General features: G+C 40.0%; 4 protein-coding genes across 5 annotated transcripts; 2 read left to right on the top strand and 2 right to left on the bottom strand.

The window, feature by feature from the left end:
* Positions 1 to 842: 842 nt before the first annotated feature.
* LOC103400497 (uncharacterized) lies at positions 843 to 3,272 on the top strand. Its single transcript, XM_008339155.4, has 3 exons — positions 843 to 1,128; positions 2,433 to 2,524; positions 2,637 to 3,272. The coding sequence occupies exons 1-3, from the start codon at positions 976 to 978 to the stop codon at positions 3,046 to 3,048; spliced, it is 657 nt and encodes a 218-aa protein (XP_008337377.3). The 5' UTR covers positions 843 to 975; the 3' UTR covers positions 3,049 to 3,272.
* LOC103400498 (uncharacterized) lies at positions 3,265 to 7,672 on the bottom strand. The gene is made up of 11 exons (XM_008339156.4): positions 7,349 to 7,672; positions 6,730 to 6,924; positions 6,529 to 6,613; positions 6,360 to 6,435; positions 5,621 to 5,797; positions 5,421 to 5,520; positions 5,194 to 5,303; positions 4,962 to 5,051; positions 4,793 to 4,873; positions 3,745 to 4,593; positions 3,265 to 3,627 (listed from the first exon to the last, which is right to left on the bottom strand). Exons 1-11 carry the CDS (start codon positions 7,578 to 7,580, stop codon positions 3,535 to 3,537), a joined length of 2,088 nt encoding a protein of 695 aa, XP_008337378.3. The 5' UTR covers positions 7,581 to 7,672; the 3' UTR covers positions 3,265 to 3,534.
* Positions 7,673 to 8,743: 1,071 nt separating this feature from the next.
* Positions 8,744 to 14,010, top strand: LOC103424935 (subtilisin-like protease SBT6.1). 2 transcript variants are annotated; one of them, XM_008363020.4, is made up of 10 exons: positions 8,744 to 9,494; positions 9,980 to 10,108; positions 10,261 to 10,413; positions 10,757 to 10,873; positions 11,028 to 11,212; positions 11,391 to 11,654; positions 11,751 to 12,822; positions 12,930 to 13,421; positions 13,531 to 13,591; positions 13,700 to 14,010. In XM_008363020.4, the coding sequence occupies exons 1-10, from the start codon at positions 8,925 to 8,927 to the stop codon at positions 13,789 to 13,791; spliced, it is 3,135 nt and encodes a 1,044-aa protein (XP_008361242.3). In that variant the 5' UTR covers positions 8,744 to 8,924; the 3' UTR covers positions 13,792 to 14,010. The 2 variants fall into 2 exon arrangements, with proteins under 2 accessions (XP_008361242.3, XP_070670799.1); XM_070814698.1 differs by having other exon boundaries at positions 8,767 to 9,494; positions 10,747 to 10,873.
* LOC103424937 (proline-rich receptor-like protein kinase PERK1) lies at positions 13,931 to 18,743 on the bottom strand. The gene is made up of 8 exons (XM_008363022.4): positions 17,774 to 18,743; positions 16,482 to 17,048; positions 16,022 to 16,108; positions 15,835 to 15,905; positions 15,568 to 15,644; positions 15,216 to 15,363; positions 14,960 to 15,121; positions 13,931 to 14,799 (listed from the first exon to the last, which is right to left on the bottom strand). The coding sequence occupies exons 1-8, from the start codon at positions 18,339 to 18,341 to the stop codon at positions 14,476 to 14,478; spliced, it is 2,004 nt and encodes a 667-aa protein (XP_008361244.3). The 5' UTR covers positions 18,342 to 18,743; the 3' UTR covers positions 13,931 to 14,475.
* Between the last annotated feature and the right edge of the window lie 658 nt (positions 18,744 to 19,401).

Here is a 19,401-nt window from a genome sequence, read left to right on the forward strand (position 1 = left end):
ATTGCTATTCATTTTTATCTTATTATCTCTATAAAAAATATATAAAACGTTGACGTGTCTTAACCGCGATCACACAAAATAGAAGGGCATAGGAAGTGGGAGGGCAGATAATCCGCCTCCCACAATATTATCTTCCTTTTGTGGTTTTTTCTTTTTCATTTTGGACATTATTTTGTACCACTTGAGTTCAAACCTACGTGGTCATTTCCCGTTGTCTATTTTCTAAGACTTCCTTGTTGTCTGCAAGATTTTTAGGGGAAGAGAGATTGATTGACAATTAACTCAAGTATACCCATCTAACTCTTAACAAATATCAAATCAAAATCAATACCTATAACCAAAGAGAAAAGGTGAAAAAAACTTACGTGTGTTTGATTTTTTCTCGTTAATTAGAGTAGTTTCGAGTATCATATTATTGTTCATTACTATTAAAAGGACTTATAGTAATTTAGACAAGAATGTGAAGTTAAAGTAGAGTATCAAACTTTTCATAACATATATTATTTTTCTCGTAGATGGATATATTGATTCAATGATAGTATATTTATATATTTTTTTTTCTTCAATTTTGATCAAAATTCGATTTTAATATTGGCAAGTCAAAGAAATCACTATTAGCAAAAAATCAAACCCCAAACAAAAGACTCTCCCTCGCTCCAAGGTTTACAAAATCAAGAACACGAGATTAGATTATATATTTATATAATATATATATATATATTATTTTTTTAAATAAAAGATATTATCTCATAATAATAATAATAATAATGTGATTTAAATTTATTTTTATCAAGAATCAAACAGAATTTTTTTTTAAATATCATTATATCGTACTAAATAACGATATTAAATTATTAATCAGGCTTACCACCTAAAGATTTTACCTTCATATAAAAAAGCCCACCAACTCCCTCCACCGTTTGCCGCCTCTCCGCACTCCCACAGACACACAGCTGAGAGTCGCAGCCACCACAAATGATGTTGAAGCTCTGGAAATGGTACCAGAACTGCCTCTCCTTCCATCCACTCAAAACCCAGGTCATCAGCTCCGGCGTCCTCTGGGGCGTCGGCGACGTTGCCGCCCAGTACGTCACTCACTCCAACGCAAGAAAGCGCCTTCAACTTTCTGTGAGTTGGTTTTTTTTTGTTTTTTTCCTAATTTTGCAACCGGAACCTGTAAGTTCATTTCTTCGATTCAATTTCTTGTTTTCGGGAACTGGGTAGCTGTAAATTTCTCCTTTTGAGTTGGGTTTTTCGGAAAAAGTTGTGTAATTTTTTGCATTGCTTTGTTGAATTGTTATTTACATGTTTTAGCTTCCATGGAAGTGTAGTTTCATGTTATCTGCTCGAAATCATTAACTGTTTTTTCAGAAGTAGATTAATTGTTTGTTTGAACTCATGAATCTGTTCTTCAGAATTAGACAACATTGATTATGGATCTGTTTCGATGTCTGATAGAACTCGATACCTTAACCAGTTTTAGAAGGTATCACTTATCACCCCGAATAAGGATAATAAAGAGTGTAGATAATAGAATGATTGACTGGCTGTCAACTTGTGGTGGATTTTCTGTAATGGCCAAATTGTATGTTGCTCCAATAGATGAATGCCGTTACAGAAAAACGGATGTCATCACAACAGGAGCTGATTGCTCATGACATTATACTCTATGATTATCTTCTACCATTTGCAAATAACCTTCTTATTTTTAGCTATGACCATGTCCTTGACAAAATTATGTAATAGAAATGCATCATAACTCAACCCGTGGTATTTGCTCACACCTTGTTTGAGTTATAACCACATAGAGGAACCTTGTTTGAATCATTTTTCTTCTTCTTTATTTTGCTTTTCAGCCGCAGTGGAACCTTGCTTCGTTACAGAATAAGGCATTGTATTACTATTTGATAGAGTTCCCTTGCTCAGATAGTGCATAATGTACATGCTCCTTTATACATTTGTCTCCGTGTTGATTGGACGTCAAGGAACTACTTTTATCATGTGCAGGAAAGATATATTTCAGTTTCACTAACCAAGTCTTTCAAAATGAAAAATTAACTGAGGAGTTCAGGTACCCCTGAAGTAGGTCCTTCTGTGCGTGCGTGGTAATGCCTCTGCATGTGTGAACATGAGTATGGGTTTCCAGTGTGGCTCCTTTTATATGGTTCTATAATGTAGAGTGTAACTACTAACCCTTGATGCCCTTTTTCTCTCCACTTATTTGTTCCCAAACTTTGTTAACTGTTGGACTTAAAATCAAAGGATGCAGCTGAATTTTGGACCAGAACCTGATTGATTTTTAATTCTAGTCGTTTTTGGTGTTTGTTGTTCACTTCAGTTCAAGTCATTGTGTGTGGTGAAACGGTAATAGCATTTTGTCCATCAACTACTTTCTCTGCTCATATGATGAAAATCTATACTTCATGTCACAGGATAGAGACGCAGACTTCAAAGTTAACTGGAAACGCGTAGCCATCACAAGCACATTTGGGTTTGCCTTTGTTGGACCAGTTGGGCATTTCTGGTTTGTTTTACCTAATCGTGTCTTTTCCCTCCAGGTCACCTGATCTGATCTGTCTGCCAACTGTATGACATATAAAAATAAAAAGCAAAGGTATAACGTTGCTTGCTTATAGGTACGAAGGCCTGGACAAGTTTATAAAGCTGAAGCTTCACCTACAACCTAAGTCAGTGCGGTTTGTTGCTGCTAAAGTGGCAATGGATGGCCTTATCTTTGGCCCCTTGGATTTGTTGGTGTTTTTCACTTACATGGGATTTTCCACGGGCAAGAATTCTGTTCAAGTGAAGGAAGATTTGAAGAGAGATTTCCTACCAGCCCTTGCTTTGGAGGGTGGTGTGTGGCCAATTGTTCAGATTGCGAATTTCCGATATGTTCCTGTGAGGTACCAACTCCTCTATGTAAACATGTTCTGCCTGTTAGACAGCGCCTTTTTGTCATGGGTCGAGCAGCAAAAGGATGCTGCTTGGAAGCAGTGGTTCACATCCTTTACTTCGTTTAAGGAACGAGGAGGTCAGGGAAAATTATGATTCCCACCAATTTTCTATTCTTTACCTTCACTTCTTTGGTTTAGAGTAGTGCAAGATGGAGAAAAGTATGTGCTTAAGACAGAAAGCATCATGAACCCTCCTGAGACCATCAACCGCTGGTTTTCGACGTTGGGGTTGTGGGAGTGTGATGTAATTGTTTTCAAGTTGTATGTGTTCAATAACAGTTTTACAATGAAATGAAAAACACAGTTTAACTTCCTCAATTTCCCGCCTTTTTCTCTGTATTCTTCTTCATAAGTAGATTTACGCATCGTATATTGACTCAAGAAATTCTTTTTTTAGCGTACAAAATGTTTCCCCAATGGAAATTTTGGGTTTGAAGCTTGCTGGGGTAAAATACATGTAAGCCAACTATGCAAATTGTAACATATCTAAATGCAGTACAAAAATTGGGGTTTGAAGCTTGCTGGGGTGATATATTGACTCCAACGTTCCGCTGAATTGGAAAGTACAGCGACTGGATGACTAGATGAACGAAGTATGACCTCCGCCAAGTGGTACTTTCGGCTTGAATGTTGCAGATGTTGCTAAGCGTGGGCAGTGTTTGAAGCTAATGCTCTGAAAAATAAAGGTTGTTACTTGTTAGGAAACAGGTTACGCAACTACAGACCGCCATAATAAATATACGAAAACTAAGAGGCTATCCTTTCAGAACTTGGATATACGAAAACTTACTGGGATGCTTAGCAGTAGTCCTTCACCGTTGACTAGGACAGGCAAGCCTCTTCTTGCAGCGAGAGGGATGAGCCTCAGGGATACAAGAGCTCTTTGTGCCGAGAGCCTTGCATAATCTAGACACTTGTTCGTCTTCTCTTCTGTTTGCTCTAGCCCGTTATCGAGAGAATGTCTTTGTTCTTGAAAGTTTTCCGAGGTCTGACACTTCGACAAGTTGGCAAGATACAGCCAATCAGGTTCAATCATGTTGCGCACCTCAACTACCGTGTCATGACCAAAACCACAAGATCTGCAACAACAGTAGCGACTTTCTGCCTCCAAAACCCCGTCAAGATTTGCTTCCTCGGAAGTTGCATCGTCAGTATCTTCCTCACTCAAATTCCACGTGACAAAGAACCGGTCCATGAAGCAACATATTTGCCCAGGTTGAAGTTGTTCGCTCCGTGATGTACTAGCAGATTTGACTCCATGCTCTGACTTGTAATCAGCCGCGACTTTACTAGACTTGAAATTCTTAATCTCTTCCTGGTGCAATAAAAGGATATTTGTTTGGGTTGACTCGCTAATCATACCGAGTTTCCTGGCTCCGGTTAGAATCGATTCAGGATTTCCTTCCAAGAAATGAACATCTGATTTATTTGGAACCAAAGAATCTGCATACGATATGCTATCTGATATAATTTGCTCTATCTCATCTGGAGTACTGTGTTCCTGTTCAATCTGAAAGTGTAAGCGGGATAGTCCCACTTTTAAAGGTAGAGGACTATCGACAGAAACACAAACTAGAGCTTTCAGGCCTCTAGAACCAGGAGCCGGAGAAATGTAACAGCCAGCTGCAGTAAAGGAGGTCTGCAGAAGAGGTAAAACAGAATGATATTTCAATGAAACCAAAAGTAATAGCAGATACAGCTGTTGAAACATATTATGAAAGGTAACTCTCACGTTAATAAATAACATATACTCATTTGCAAACTGACTGAAGTAGTTTTACATCCGTGAATTGTGATGCACATCAAGTTGGTAAGTATCAATGAGAAAGCAGACGTACCTTGCATGGTAAAGTACGCATGTAATTCAAAAGCAATTTTGAAGTGCCACCTCTAATTGGCCTGTTCCTTTGTGAGATGAACTAGAAACGGCATGAACATAAATTCGTCAAAAGGATATATGTTTCTAACATTAACACCGAACAACTTGTATGGTAATATCTGATGTACCTTCAAAACCAAAGCAATAAACTTTGTCATGCATATGTCCTCGATTTCTGATTGGTTAAGAATCTCCAAATCAATAACAGCATATCCAAGCTGCAGGCAGCAGTATCAAATAAATTTCTTAAACATATTCCGAAATCTTTACACCATTGTCAAACAAAAAGTTGGCTACAATAGCTATCAGTTATCAGAAGGTAGAAACAGTTAAACATATGAACACTCAAATGATGCTTACATCCGTAAAAGTCACTGCTTGACTTGTCAAATTACTGCAAATATGATCAACGTATCTGCGTATTTTGCGACAGGCAGCAATAAGTGCTTGTAGCTCCGACCTGAATGCACCTGGAAGGCAAAGGAAAAGGAAAAGACATTAGTAGTATGAACATGTGTTTGCACACAAGAAATGTAGCCACAGAACTCTTGCACGGAGAAACAATTGAGAATTATTATGTAACTCACATGTTGAGTCCTTTAAGAACAATCGAATTCTGTTACGAGCATATAACTGGCTTTGATTCGTTGGATCTTCCACCCAGACCTGATTACTTCCTTCACATATCTTCAGAAATTGTGCAAGAAAATAAGTCAAATTGGTTCAAAATACAAATTCGAGAAAAATGTATAATTAATAGATACATGCCTAGCTCTATCGCACCAACCTTGTACATATCTTCTTTCACAAGATCCAAGAGTGGACGTACAACAAGAATACCATGGTTTCTGGAAACTTCGGCACAAGAATGGGTATGCGTAGAGAAAATTTGAGATGTGAAAGGCATACCAGCAAGTCCAAGAACACCGCTATTGCGAGATAGTCTGAGAACAAATAACTCAGCCTGGAACAAGCCTGGAAAGTTGAAATCAATACAGACGAGGAATAATACCATAACCACTATAGCATAAGCTGATAGATACTTTCAGTTTTGAAACTACTATTTTTAACCTCTTTTTTAAAAACAAGAATTCATCCGCATCTGGCTTGACCGCTGGAATTTCCTTGTATCTTGGAACGCTATGATATCGGGTTATGTTGAAAATTGTCGAGCTGAAGAGGGTTGGAAGGTTTTTAGGTCAACGATCGGATATGGGGTTAGGCCAAACCCGTCAAGTTTGAGTAGTGTTCTACTAGGTTGTAGTAACCTGTCTGCGTTGCAGATGGGCAAGCAAGTACATCAGCTGAGTTATAAATTTCAGTTATATAATGATACAACTGCAGGGACCTCTTTGGTTAGCACGTATTGTAAGTGTGGGAATTTGGAGGATGCTTGGAAGTTGTTTGTTGAGATGGAGTGGAAGGATATTGTTACTTGGAATGCAACTTGTAAATGCCTCACACACGTGTGCAAACACAGATACTGCAACAGAAAGAAAGGTAGACTAAACGGTTGTTGGACAAACCTGGTCATCAGCATGATGTGCAATAAGTAACACACCAATCCGGTTCTGGATGCAGATGTTCTGAAACATTTCGTACCTGACATTCAAAACCCAATTTTAAGAAAAATCGTAAAAATGAACAATTTTCCATCACCCAGTTAAACCACAAATATAATGAACCATAAGACACCTCATGTCACGGGCTGCTTCTTGCAAGTGACCTTGTTTTGGGTGACCATCTGGCCAATCACAGCAGGCAATGCAACTTCTGATTCCTACACAAAGTTCAAATTGGCTAATCTTTCTTGTACCGAAAATCTTAAAACAGAATTCACTGTGTTAAAACCGAAGGCACCAAAACAACATATCAGCAGCAGCAACTGAAAAGTACCCATTTTCGAGACCCGATTGGAGACAGTGTTGGCCTCCTCTTTGCTCTCAGCGCGCAGCCCATGATCCACAATTATTGCTAAAAGCCCGTCAATGAAGCCGCCACTGTCACATTTCGCACTAAAGTCTTGAGCTTTCCAGTGGGCAGATAAAACGCATAACGCCATGCTGTCTGGACCTCCAGAAACTCCAATAGCTACAGATTAAAACCAACGAAACAAGCAAAATAAGACCCTTTTTATTTTCCAAAAACAATCAAATGGCCAGTTTGCGATTGCTTCTGAAATTGATAAAAGTGCTTTCTAGTGGCTAAAAGCACTTCTAATTATGTTTGACAGGAAAGCTCAAAAGCGCTTCTCGGTCATAGAAGCAGCTTCGAGGGAAGCACGTGCTTTGTGCCAAATGTCAAAAATCACTTTGATTTTGAACACAAATCTCTACATGTTTATAACAAAAGAACTTATAGCGGCAGCACTTATGAGTAGAAGTTCTTCGTACAAAAGCAATCCCAAATGAGCCCGAAATTTGGAGAGTAAAACAAGCGACATCGAGCCCATAAAATGAAAAAAAAAAGCAAGGTAATAATTTGCAGAAAACAGGGAGAGAAAAGTAATACAGACCGAGGCGGTGGTGGGGTTTGAGGCCGGCCATGGCCATTCGTTTGGCGAAAGCTTCCTTGTACTTGGCCACGTCGACGACTGCGGCGGCCGGGGCTGCTTGGGAGGACGAGCACTTGCAGAGAACTTGGCGGGACATGAACGGAAGTTTCCATGTCGTTAGGGGTATTCGGGGAATGGCAAAAAGCAAGGTCTGAGTACTGGTTTGAGAGGGTAGGATTACCGCTCGCGCCATTTACAAACCTTCAAGCTTTTGAGTGGGTTTTGCTCTTTTTACAGATAGCGTTTGGAGATGGATGCGGCGGTATGCGGAGCCGTTGTCGTCGAAACGCAGCGTTTAAACTAACAACAGAAAATAAATAGGCTAAATTTCACTTTAGTCCTTGTCGATTTCCCCATTTTCCAATTTGGTCGATGTGGTTTCAATTTTGGTGATTTTACTCATGTAGTTTGGTACTCTTGCAATTCTAGACCACATCCAAATTTTTCATCCAGTTGCTTGAAGGATAACAGACGCACTTTACGCACCTTACGTGGAAGGCTACTTATGTCTTTTTGAGCTATTTACATCAGCCTGGATTGGAACTAGGGCACACTTGAACTACAAATTTGTATCAAACTTCATTCAGCATATTTAAAGAATTAAAAATCAATTTTAGACAAATAATAGTCCTCAAAACGAGTCATAGTCTAATCTCAAAATAAAAGAAATGAGTAAATAGATATTTGAAATATTAATTAATACCCTTCAATGTGAAAAACAGATTTTTTTTAGAGTAAATCTCAGTTTACTACCCTCAAGTTTCATGGTTTTCAACATTTGGTATATATTGACACGTGGCGCCCACTCATTGTCCACGTGGGTGTCACGTCATCAGTCAACAATAGACTTAACAACCAACTTAACGAATGTATGAGACTGTCTCAAAATTAAGACTTGTGGTATGATTCTAGGACGAAAAAAACTTTATGTATCAAATGTTGAAAATCACGAAATTTAGAATAGTAAACTGAGACTAACCCTTTTTTTTAATCAAGCAATTAGACGAAAATTTGAATGTGGCCTTGAACTACAAGTGAATACCAAACTATAAGGATCAAAAGTGAAGGTCCATTCGACCAAAAACAAAAATTGATGGGCCGTTCAACAAATAGTAGAATTTGGAGGCTAGATGTGGTATGAAAAGAAATTAAATTAGGGAACTTTAACGAAAAGCACCTGGTACTGTTCATTTTAACGAAAAACCACATTTTTACACTAAAAAGTCAATCCTGGTACTATTCACTTTACCCTTTATTTTGTCCTTATTATTAAAACTCAAAGTTTTCAGGCCCTTTTCATTAGTTTTCTTATTAAATTATTGATAGAAAAATCTTTATTATTTTATTATTTACGTAAATTAGACAAAGTACAAAAAAACAAGACAAGTTAAACTGAAGATGAACAGAGACTATCCGGTTTGACCAAAAAAACAGAGACTCTCCGGACCGACCGGCATTCTCTTTCTCCGATGCGGGACCTTTCCCGCCAAATCAATGAATCCTCAGCTCCGCCAATCTCCATAGCACCGCCGTCACCATGACCGCTCCTCCTCGCGCCGCTACGTCATCACTCTCTCTTCTCTTCGTCGTTATCGCCGTTTCCATTTCCATCTCCATCTCTCTCCTCCGCTTCAAACCCCAAAATTCCCCAACCCTAAACGTAAACCTTCCCCCAAATTCGTCGCGTCCCGAGACCAACCGCCAAAACTACGTCGTTCGATTCGTGGAATACAGGAGGGCGGAGGAGCTCCGAGAGTATTTGAAATCGAGCGTGCGATCCGATGGGTGGGATTGGATCGAGAGGAACAACCCGGCGAAGAAGTACCCGACGGATTTCGGGTTGGTTTGGATTGAAGAATCGTCGAGAGAGACGGTTGTTTCAGAAATTGGGAGCTTGGGAATGGTGAAGGATGTGAATGCCGATGTGAGGTATGGGAGGGGTTTACTTGCCGAGGGAAAGAGGGACAAAGTTGGGGCTTTTGTCGATGGGGAGAAGCGGCCGGGGAAGATTTTGACGGCGATGTCGTTCAGTGAAGCCGGTGGCGATGCATTTTACTTGGCCGCAAGTAATTCTTCGGTTAGCTGGAGAAGGCAGCTCATGTCTCAGGTGGGTTTTGGGGATTTTGTGTAAAGTTTAGGAAAAAGTAAGAAACTTGAAATTGGGATTTTGATGTTTATTAATGATTGTTTATCGTATTAGTTTGAGCAAGTTAGAAGTGTTTGCTAATTGGGTTTTCGTGGGTGTTAAAGATTCCGAAAACGAAATGGAGTTTTGGTGTGTTTTTGTTTTGTAGTTAGTGTTGCAGTGGAAGCTTACAATGCAGAGCGCCAATTTCTTAAACTACCAAAAGCACATATGACGATTTCTAACTCGATAATTGCAGGACATATTGACTGCATTACTTTGTTATTTTTTCAATGAAACTTGTATATTGACATGGAGACACCATTCTTTATGTGTCTCAAAAGCAGGCAGTTTTGGAATTAGGTTTTGAGAAAGTTCCAGCAGTGTTCCTCGTTTGCTTGATTCTTGGATAGTTCCCTAGTGTTTTATCCTTAACTCACCCTCTTAGGTCAATTTTATTCTTGCAGAGATCTCAAGTTACTTCAATGTTTGGGGCGGAGTCCCTTTGGGAAAAAGGATATGCTGGTGCCAAAGTTAAAATGGCCATCTTTGACACTGGAATTCGAGCAGATCACCCGCATTTTCGTAATATCAAGGTAATTTCCTAGGGGAAAAGAGGTTGGAGTCTTTTTCCCTTGTGTGTTTTTTCAGTCTGTTAATCGGCATTATTTACCCTAATACATGTTTGTTTGATTCCAATAAAATTTCGCGGTGTTATACTGGTTTTAAATTTTGAGCAATTATGCAGGAGCGCACAAACTGGACAAATGAAGATACTTTGAATGACAACCTTGGGCATGGGACATTTGTTGCTGGTGTTATTGCTGGTGTAGATGCTGAGTGTCTCGGTTTTGCTCCTGACACAGAGATTTATGCTTTTCGTGTGTTTACAGATGCACAGGTAATGACATCGGGCAATGGAAGAATTATTGGCATGATATTATGACTAGAATAGAATAGCATACCAAGGGAAAAATACAAAGTAACATTCATATTTCACGTTCTATCCCATAGGTGGGCCAAGTGTGTTTTGCATTGCACATATATGCATTGTTGATTCATTAATATTACTTTATAAGATATCGTTTTGGATGAAGTGATTTGGAGGCGAGATTTAGTAAACTTTGTGTTTGGCCTATGATATATAAGCCAAGCTATAATTTGAAATACTTGGCTTCATGGTGTTTCATTTGGTTAATCAAATTTAGAAAAATTATGAGAAGCTTGTATTCAGCTTATTGCAGGTATCATACACATCATGGTTCCTTGACGCATTCAACTATGCAATTGCGACCAATATGGATGTGCTAAATCTGAGTATAGGTGGACCTGATTACTTGGACCTCCCATTTGTAGAGAAGGTAAGGCTTCTTTGTTGTTTTCCATATTGCTTAAAGAACTTTAGTGTGGTGGCTTTTGATCTTCATCAATGATTGCATTCAGACAATTGTGGGCATATACTATACTTTTGCTTTTGAATCATGAAACGTATTTTGCTGCTGATTTGCTCATCAGGTTTGGGAAATAACGGCAAACAACATAATTATGGTTTCGGCAATTGGAAATGACGGACCGCTTTACGGAACTCTAAACAATCCAGCAGACCAAAGTGATGTCATTGGCGTTGGTGGCATTGACTACAGTGATCACATTGCTTCTTTCTCGTCACGTGGCATGAGTACATGGGAGATGCCTCATGGGTAATCTAATCTTTTCTTCCGTACTGCGTATTGTGATTGCTTTATTTTTTCCTTCCCCAAGGTTTTTAACTGATCTTGAGACATATCCAATCCTTTGTTATTCTTTTAGCTGTACAAGCTATCGTTGTTATAACATTGAATGTGCAAAGCATGAACTATTTGAGTTTTCTTCATATAGTTATGGTCGGGTGAAGCCAGATGTTGTTGCATATGGACGGGACATCATGGGATCCAAGATCAGTACGGGCTGTAAAAGCTTATCGGGCACAAGTGTGGCAAGTCCTGTGGTTGCTGGTATGGTATGTCTTCTTGTCAGTGTTATCCCTGTGAGCAATAGGAAGGATATATTAAATCCAGCAAGCATGAAACAAGCACTGGTTGAGGGTGCTGCGAAGCTTTCTGGTCCGAATATGTATGAGCAGGGTGCAGGCAGGGTTGATCTGTAAGTTCTCCTGAATTATAGTCCCCTTGCTTTTTGCCTTAATATCCAGCATTGACATTTATGGTTTTTTAATCTACTTTTTTACTTTTTGGTCAGGTTAGAATCATACGAAATCCTCAAGAGCTACCAACCTCGTGCCAGCATCTTCCCTAGCACTCTCGATTATACAGATTGCCCTTACTCTTGGCCCTTCTGTCGTCAGCCCCTTTATGCAGGTGCCATGCCTGTTATCTTTAATGCTACCATTCTAAATGGAATGGGTGTAATAGGCTACGTTGAAAGTCCACCCACATGGCATCCTTCGGATGATGTAGGGAATCTTTTAAGCATTCACTTTACGTATTCTGAAGTTATTTGGCCTTGGACTGGTTATTTAGCTCTTCACATGCAAATTAAGGAAGAAGGTGCACAATTTTCTGGAGAGATTGGAGGCAATGTTACTCTTAGGGTGTACAGTCCTCCAGCTCTAGGAGAGACGGATATTCGGATTAGTACTTGTGTGCTTCAGTTGAAATTGAATATTGTCCCAACTCCGCCAAGATCGAAACGGGTTTTGTGGGATCAGTTTCACAGCATTAAATACCCTCCAGGTTATATCCCCAGAGATTCTTTGGATGTTCGTAATGACATTCTTGACTGGCATGGGGATCACCTGCATACGAATTTTCACATTATGTTCAACATGTTACGAGACGCTGGGTATTATGTCGAAACACTCGGTTCGCCATTTACTTGCTTTGATGCTCTCCGGTATGGGACACTTCTTCTTGTAGATCTTGAAGAAGAGTACTTTCAGGAGGAGATTGAAAAGCTGCAAGATGATGTACTTAATTCTGGACTGGGATTAGTGGTGTTTTCTGAATGGTATAATGTGGATACAATGGTGAAGATGAGATTCTTTGATGATAACACACGGAGCTGGTGGACTCCAGTCACTGGTGGCGCAAATGTTCCAGCATTGAATGACCTTTTAGCTCCGTTTGGGATTGCATTTGGAGATAAGATTCTGAATGGTGATTTTTCTATTAATGGTGAGCATAGTCGATATGCATCTGGAACGAATATTGTGAGGTTTCCACGAGGTGGTTATGTGCACAAGTTCCCTTTCATGGATACCTCTGAGAGTGGGGCCACTCAAAATGTACTTCGGACTCCTGAGATGACCACGGTGAGCTCAAAGGCTACTTAATTCATTTTTTCCGTACTTTTTTAATAATTGAAGTCAATCATGATTCATATGTGATAGTGATTATGATGGCCTGTTGATCAATGCAGGCAGATTCTCCCATTCTTGGTCTTGTTGAGGTGGGTGAAGGTCGTGTTGTAGTCTATGGAGACTCTAACTGTTTGGACAGCAGTCATATGGTGACAAATTGTTATTGGCTCTTGAGGAAAATATTAGATTTCACCGGTGGAAACATCAAAGACCCCGTGCTTTTCTCAAACTCGGTTAAACAAAGTTCACCTTTACATATAGAAGACAACCAATTACCGTCTCGTAGAACTGATGTGAATTTCTCTACATATTCTTCTGTTGTGGGAAAGGAACTGATGTGTGGGAATGACTCCGTGTTTGAAATCTGGGGGACTAAAGGTTACAGTTCACAGGTGAGGGGAACAAACAGAAGACTACCGGGTTATTCCGTGGTTGACTTGGATAGAGGTTTAAATTCTACAGCCGATACTTCCAATTCAAAACGTACCAAATTGAGTGTGGAAAGTAGAAGTGATCCTTTGGGATACTTGGGCCTGTTCTATGGGGACGAGGTAAGCCAGAATGGTTAGAAAACGATATTTTCCGCTATTCCTTTAACTGTCACAACATACTATCACACTGTTACAAGATGCTGAAAGTTTCCTGTAATCCTTCCTGCAGCTTGACATGCCTGTGTTAGTTCCTACTCATTGGCTTGTTCCTGCGATCATTCTTGTAACTGGTAAGTGATCATTTAGTCCTCCAATTCCTGAAAAGAGCATATACATGTTTTTTCTTTTTGTTTTTCGGATAGTCATTTACTTTTAAATTACTTGGCTTCTATTTATAGGTCTTTTGGTATTTTTGAGCTTTTGGAGAATCCGACAGAAACGACGGCGGCGAAGGAAAGGATCTGGTTCCGGTCGGTATTCTAATTTGTAGTTCCAGATGATTTTTCTTTTCCGATAGCCCTTTTTTCGGAGACCTTGAATCTCTAATGGCGTTGTTCTTGTAATAGTGTCACACTACCAAAAGAATTTCTTTGTGACATGATTCAGTAATACGAGTCTTGTTGTCCGGATCACAGGAAATGATTTTGTATTTGTAAGGAATTTGATACAACAAATTTTGCTTTCCTTTAATCGACTGTATTTATGCTAATCAACAGTATTAGGCAAGAATTTTGATAACCTTTCTTGTTGGGATATCTTGCATTTGGTTCATACCAACCGCAAACTTGTGAAGCTGCCTTTCAAATGCAGAAAGTATAACGTGACCCTTGGAACACGTCTGTGCAGCTACATGGCTTCTTGTGTGAGGCCGCTGGACGTCGAGGGCTATGGGTGTGGTGAGAGAGGGTGGTGAAAAAAATGGGGCCGGGTGAACGTGAAAATCAGAGAGATGTGTGACTAGGGTTCGTTTGGGTGTCGACTCTAGAATTTGTCTACCCTCACGACTCCCTCCCTATTTTTGTAAAACCGAAAACTCGATTATTTCGAAGAGGGGCAAATTAGATTGAACTGGTGCTAAAACAAGCTGTGTTCTTGAAATCAATGTTGATAAAGAGGTGTGTTAAGAATATGGGAGGGGGTAACTCTACAGGAAAAAAAATTTGTGCACTGGCCGTTAAGAGGTTCCGCTGCTAAAACCGTGGTTGTTTTTCTTTATCCTTCCCAACTCCATTTCTCGGGTGGTTTGGCGGCTTTGGCCTTCCCCGCTGCTTGAGCCGGATGGATACAAACCGTAATCGCTTGTGGGTGCGCTATACTCGCTACTAGCACCGTACTCCTGGCTTCCCAATGCCATCTTCCTGAACTTTTTCATGTCCTCTTTGTATTGGCTTGTGTCGTAGTCTGAGCTCCCGTGAGAGCTATAGACATTGCTCTGCCCAGGCCGGATTCCTTCGTTGAGATCAGAAAGAGACACGTCGCCCTCTAAAGCTCGGACAACCTGCGTGTATCGAGTAAATATGGTCAGAAGACACATTACAGAACCCTGGTAGGTCTTGAAAACCTTGCTTGTCCAATGGATGCAGATCAACTAAGATCCATGACATATAGAAGATTCATTCGCGGAACAAAAGATTAAGCTCTTACTTAAGAAAATTTACCTGACTCATTCGAGGTCGACGCCGTGCAGAATGACGTACACAAGCTGCAGCACAAGCAACCATGCGAGCCATCTCATTGGGGTCGTAACTGTTTTGAAGCTTAGGGTCAACCAGTTCATCAAAGTTTCTTTCTTCCAATGCTCGATTTAGCACAGGCCTTGCCTGCAATTCCACAACTCTCTCATTAGTCGTCATTCTCTAAAAAAACCAACCACAGTTCACGAGTTATTCACAGACAAAGTGACTTATTACTCACCCAGTCTACCAAACTATCCTCCATGTAAGTTTGAGATGCATCAACAGGCCGGCGTCCAGTAATCAACTCCAAAAGCATAACACCAAAGGAGTAAACATCTGACTTGTCAGTGAGTTTTCCACTTGAAGCATATTCCGGAGCTAGATACCTGAAGGTAGCAAGCATGTAAGAACATGAATAATACGATATCTGGTTACCACACCAAACAACGTTTACGAGAGTCTCAACCTGAGACCTCTCAATCTTGATAAAATCCTGGTCATACTTTGGGTCAATCTTAAACTAAAATCATTACGATAACTAAGTCCATTGGGAATTTCAATATGAAAGCAATGGGTTTCACAACTCTTACCCAAAAGTCCCCATCACTCGGGTGGAAATGTGAGTATTAATATCGGACGAAAGCTTGGCAAGTCCAAAATCCGCAACCTGAGCCAAAGACAGTGAATCTCAGTTTATACAGAACTAAAAATTCCTTGACATGATCACCCAATCATCTTAAAATAAATCATATAGTACAGATCAAATCTGAGCACGATATATCTAAGTCAACATAATTTAACTGTCAAATTGACGAGGCATAGTAATGGCTGGTCCCTCACTGATGCACAGTCCATACCTTTGCCTCAAACTTGAAATCCAAAAGTATATTAGCTGCTTTAATATCACGATGAATGATTTTTGGATGACCTGCATAACATTTACAGATTATTATGATGTAAAATCCAGAGTTCCGATGTCAAGGACCAATTAAAGTAATTATTTTCAAGTGCACTTGTGTGTGTGCACGAACATGGATAACTTACAGTCTTCGTGAAGATATGCTAGTCCTTTGGCAGATCCTAAAGCAATTTTTAGTCTTGTTGACCAATCCATGGTAGGTCGCCCTTTTCCTGCGGTATGAATATTCTATCAGATCCTTGTAACCAGAAGTATGCACCAACATCGCCATGGTAAAAACAATCAAGCAACGGTCTATCAACTACTTTTTTTATTATTATTATTATTAAGGGGAGGGGAGAGGGTTCGAAACTATTATAATAATTTAGGGGAGGGGGAATTTCGAACCCGGGACACATGGATGGAAACCCAACACCCTATATAACACACTATCCACTAGGATATTGGACCACATGTGAAATTCAATAGTATATTTGTGTGTGTACACCAAAGACAAATAGATTCACTGTTTTAATTTTGATTATAAAGGAGTTTAATTGTTTATAATCACAAATTCAATATTATGTGCTTCAAAAACAAACGTACCATGTAAGTGAAACTCCATAGTATTATTGGGAACAAACTCATAAACCAGTAGTCTCTCGGATCCAGTCATGCAATATCCAACCAGTGAAACAAGATGTCTATGATGTACACGGCTAATAATTTCAACTTCTGCCTGGAATTCACGTTCCCCTTGCCCACTTCCAGCTTTCAGCTGCTTGACCGCTACTTCCTTCCCATTTGGAAGGACTCCTTTGTGTACGTATCCAAATCCACCTTGACCAAGAAGATTGGAATCCGAGAAGCCTTCAGTTGCCAATGCTAGTTCCTCATATGTGAATGTGCTTTTAGAAAATCCCAAGGTATAGCCTGGTGGAGGTGGTGGTGGGGGTAGATCACCCCCTGAATAATTGGAACCAGAACCTCCACTGCTGCTTGTGAAAGGTGGTGGTGGTGCTGCTCCCGGACTTGGATTATATTGTGGTGAGTGTGGTGGCCGTGATGCTACTGGTGGTGGCGGAGATGGCTTTGGCATCATTGTGACTGCATGATTACCAGGCGGAGGAGCATTTTGTTGCCGCTCATGCGAAGGACCACCGTATGGGTCAACTGGAAAATACCAACAAACACTCGGATATCAGTATTCAATTCGACCTGGATAATTCACAGCAATAATACGTCTTTGCACAAAATAATAATATACGGAGGATTCATAGGCAGTCAAAGGCAAAACCTTCCTCAGAAACACATTCTTTCAAACTCGAATAAATTAATGAATGCTAGAAACAAAAACAACAAGACAACCCACAAAAGAAAAACCATAAAAGAACACAACATATTATAAAATTTGAGACTAAAATTCATAACTCAAGTCAGAGTACTACAGGCTGGAAGTGTTTTTAACTGATGCTTAACACGATATGGTAACGACAATAAAAACATGCTTTACCAGATTCCCCAGTACTTCATACTAGTTCATAAAATCAGACATGCAGATGTCACGAATTTTCTATTCCAATGCAAATCAATGACAACCTTTGAGGGAGAAATGCAGAAGAGCATTTTCTAATCCAATGACCAGATCCAAAATCCCAAAAAATCTTAGTCAAAAATCATTTCACGAAGGCCCGTTTGATACCCATTTCGTTTTTAGTTCTTAATTTTCACTCAATCGAAACTTCAAAAACTCAAAAAGTCTAATCATATCCATCAAATTTTACATGCAGAGCAATCAAAACGTTCCAAATGAAATTAAATTTAAACCCAACTCAAAAGAAACAACAAACCCAGATCGAAAATGTAAAAAAAAAAAAAAACCAAAGGAAAGTTGATACCTTTGGGCCCAGGAGGCGGCGCCGGAGGCATATAATACTCTTCATCACTTCTTCTCCTTTTCTTCTTCTTACTGCAACAAATGCAGAGAAGACTCAGCACCGCTAAGATCGCCACAGCCCCGATGGCAATCCCGATTATAACCCCCGTGTCCAAGCCTGAAGATGGTGGCGACGGCGACGAAGACGATTGAGGCGGAGGCGGAGGACTTTTTGACGGGGTAGAAGGCGTAGAACCCGAACCAGTCGGCGGCGGAGGAGATGGGGTGGTTGATTTCGGAGGTGGAGGAGATGGGGTGGTTGATTTCGGCGGTGGAGGAGAGGGAGTGGTTGATGTCGGCGGCGGCGGAGATACAGAAGAGGCCGGAGATGGAGTTGTCGATGGTGGTGTGGGTGTGGTCGAAGACGGTGGTGGTGGTGACGACGGAGTGGCTGGTGGTGGCGCGCTCGGGGTCGCTGGTGGCGGTGCGCTCGGGGTCGATGGAGGCGGTGCGCTCGGAGTCGCAGAAGGCGCCGGAGCTGTGGGTGGTGGTGGCGAGGTTGTGCTGGTCGACGGCGCCGGAGCCGACATTGTTTGATGTAAAATTCAGACAAATCGAATGACCTGGGAAATAGTCCTCTGGGCCTCCGCCGAATCAAAAGCTTCGATCTTTTTCCACTTTCTCTCTCTAGAAAAAGTAGAGAGAGAGAGAATGTTGAGTGGCTTTAATGGAGAAAGTAGAGAGGAGGGAGAGGGAGAGAAACAGAGACAGATAGCGTTTGCTTTTTGGTTTGGGGAATTAAAAGAAGGTATTTTTGTTGCCTTTTTTTCTTTCTGCTTTTAAAAAAATTTAAAACTTCATAAATTCATAGCAATAAGAATTCCTCAGTAACATGGTTAGGAGAGAGAGAGAGAGAGAGAGATCATCGTCTGTGCTCTGCTGTTACTGCGCTGGGAGGAGGGAGAGAGAGAGAGAGAGAGATTGAGTAGCTGGGGTTTTGGCACCGAGTGGGAAGCTTGGTCTTGTGGACTTATGCAGTGGGCCCTACACGATTGGCCCCCGCGTTTCTCCGTCTTTTACTCGGCCGGGAGTATAAATTCTTTGGATTTTTGTTCTCTTTTGTTTGGGTTGCTGGTGAAATGGGACCGCTTTTGTTTTTTATTCCTTAAGTGAGTACTTTTTCTGTTTTTTTTTTTTTCGTTGTTCTTGCACGATATTCGTATTTGATGTGTTCCAAATTTATTTTTATTATTTTTTTTTAGTAATACGAGATAAAATAATTTTTTAGATTAAATTGTTTAATTAAATGATATGATTTTTATAATTAAATAATTATTTAAATATTGATTAACGTGTTATTTTCTACTAATAATATATTGTTTAGTTTACAAATTTAATTTAAAATTTTAATTTCTCTTTATTTTTTGTTTTTTGTGTATAATAGTCAATTTTTTAAATAAAATTATTTGGTTGTCTGCATATACTTTTCAATTAGATATTGTGCACTTATTTTTAGTGAACACCATGATATGATATGCCACATATGGAAAAGTGGAAAAAAGAAACAAAAAGATGAGTGAGGTATTTTGCTATCTAATCACACCACATGCACACCCAATTCACATTGAAAATTTTGTATCCAAATACAAA

The sequence above is a fragment of the Malus domestica genome, chromosome 15 (genome assembly GCF_042453785.1).
Source record: "Malus domestica chromosome 15, GDT2T_hap1".
Taxonomy (NCBI): Eukaryota; Viridiplantae; Streptophyta; class Magnoliopsida; order Rosales; family Rosaceae; genus Malus; species Malus domestica.

What these genes read in the sequence shown, in the direction of transcription:
- LOC103400497 (XM_008339155.4), top strand. Translation starts at nt 976, where the DNA reads ATGATGTTGAAGCTCTGGAAATGGTACCAGAACTGCCTCTCCTTCCAT. An exon ending in GAAAGCGCCTTCAACTTTCT is followed by an intron (nt 1,129 to 2,432) that starts GTGAGTTGGTTT and finishes TTCATGTCACAG; the next exon opens with GATAGAGACGCAGACTTCAA. An exon ending in GGACCAGTTGGGCATTTCTG is followed by an intron (nt 2,525 to 2,636) that starts GTTTGTTTTACC and finishes GCTTGCTTATAG; the next exon opens with GTACGAAGGCCTGGACAAGT.
- LOC103400498 (XM_008339156.4), bottom strand. Translation starts at nt 7,580, where the DNA reads ATGGCGCGAGCGGTAATCCTACCCTCTCAAACCAGTACTCAGACCTTG. An exon ending in GAAGCAGCCCGTGACATGAG is followed by an intron (nt 6,436 to 6,528) that starts GTGTCTTATGGT and finishes TTTGAATGTCAG; the next exon opens with GTACGAAATGTTTCAGAACA. An exon ending in TGCGTACTTTACCATGCAAG is followed by an intron (nt 4,594 to 4,792) that starts GTACGTCTGCTT and finishes CCTCTTCTGCAG; the next exon opens with ACCTCCTTTACTGCAGCTGG.
- LOC103424935 (XM_008363020.4), top strand. Translation starts at nt 8,925, where the DNA reads ATGACCGCTCCTCCTCGCGCCGCTACGTCATCACTCTCTCTTCTCTTC. An exon ending in GGTGCAGGCAGGGTTGATCT is followed by an intron (nt 11,655 to 11,750) that starts GTAAGTTCTCCT and finishes CTTTTTGGTCAG; the next exon opens with GTTAGAATCATACGAAATCC. An exon ending in GGACTCCTGAGATGACCACG is followed by an intron (nt 12,823 to 12,929) that starts GTGAGCTCAAAG and finishes TGATCAATGCAG; the next exon opens with GCAGATTCTCCCATTCTTGG.
- LOC103424937 (XM_008363022.4), bottom strand. Translation starts at nt 18,341, where the DNA reads ATGTCGGCTCCGGCGCCGTCGACCAGCACAACCTCGCCACCACCACCC. An exon ending in TATGGAGTTTCACTTACATG is followed by an intron (nt 16,109 to 16,481) that starts GTACGTTTGTTT and finishes TTCATACCGCAG; the next exon opens with GAAAAGGGCGACCTACCATG. An exon ending in AGGATAGTTTGGTAGACTGG is followed by an intron (nt 15,122 to 15,215) that starts GTGAGTAATAAG and finishes GTGGAATTGCAG; the next exon opens with GCAAGGCCTGTGCTAAATCG.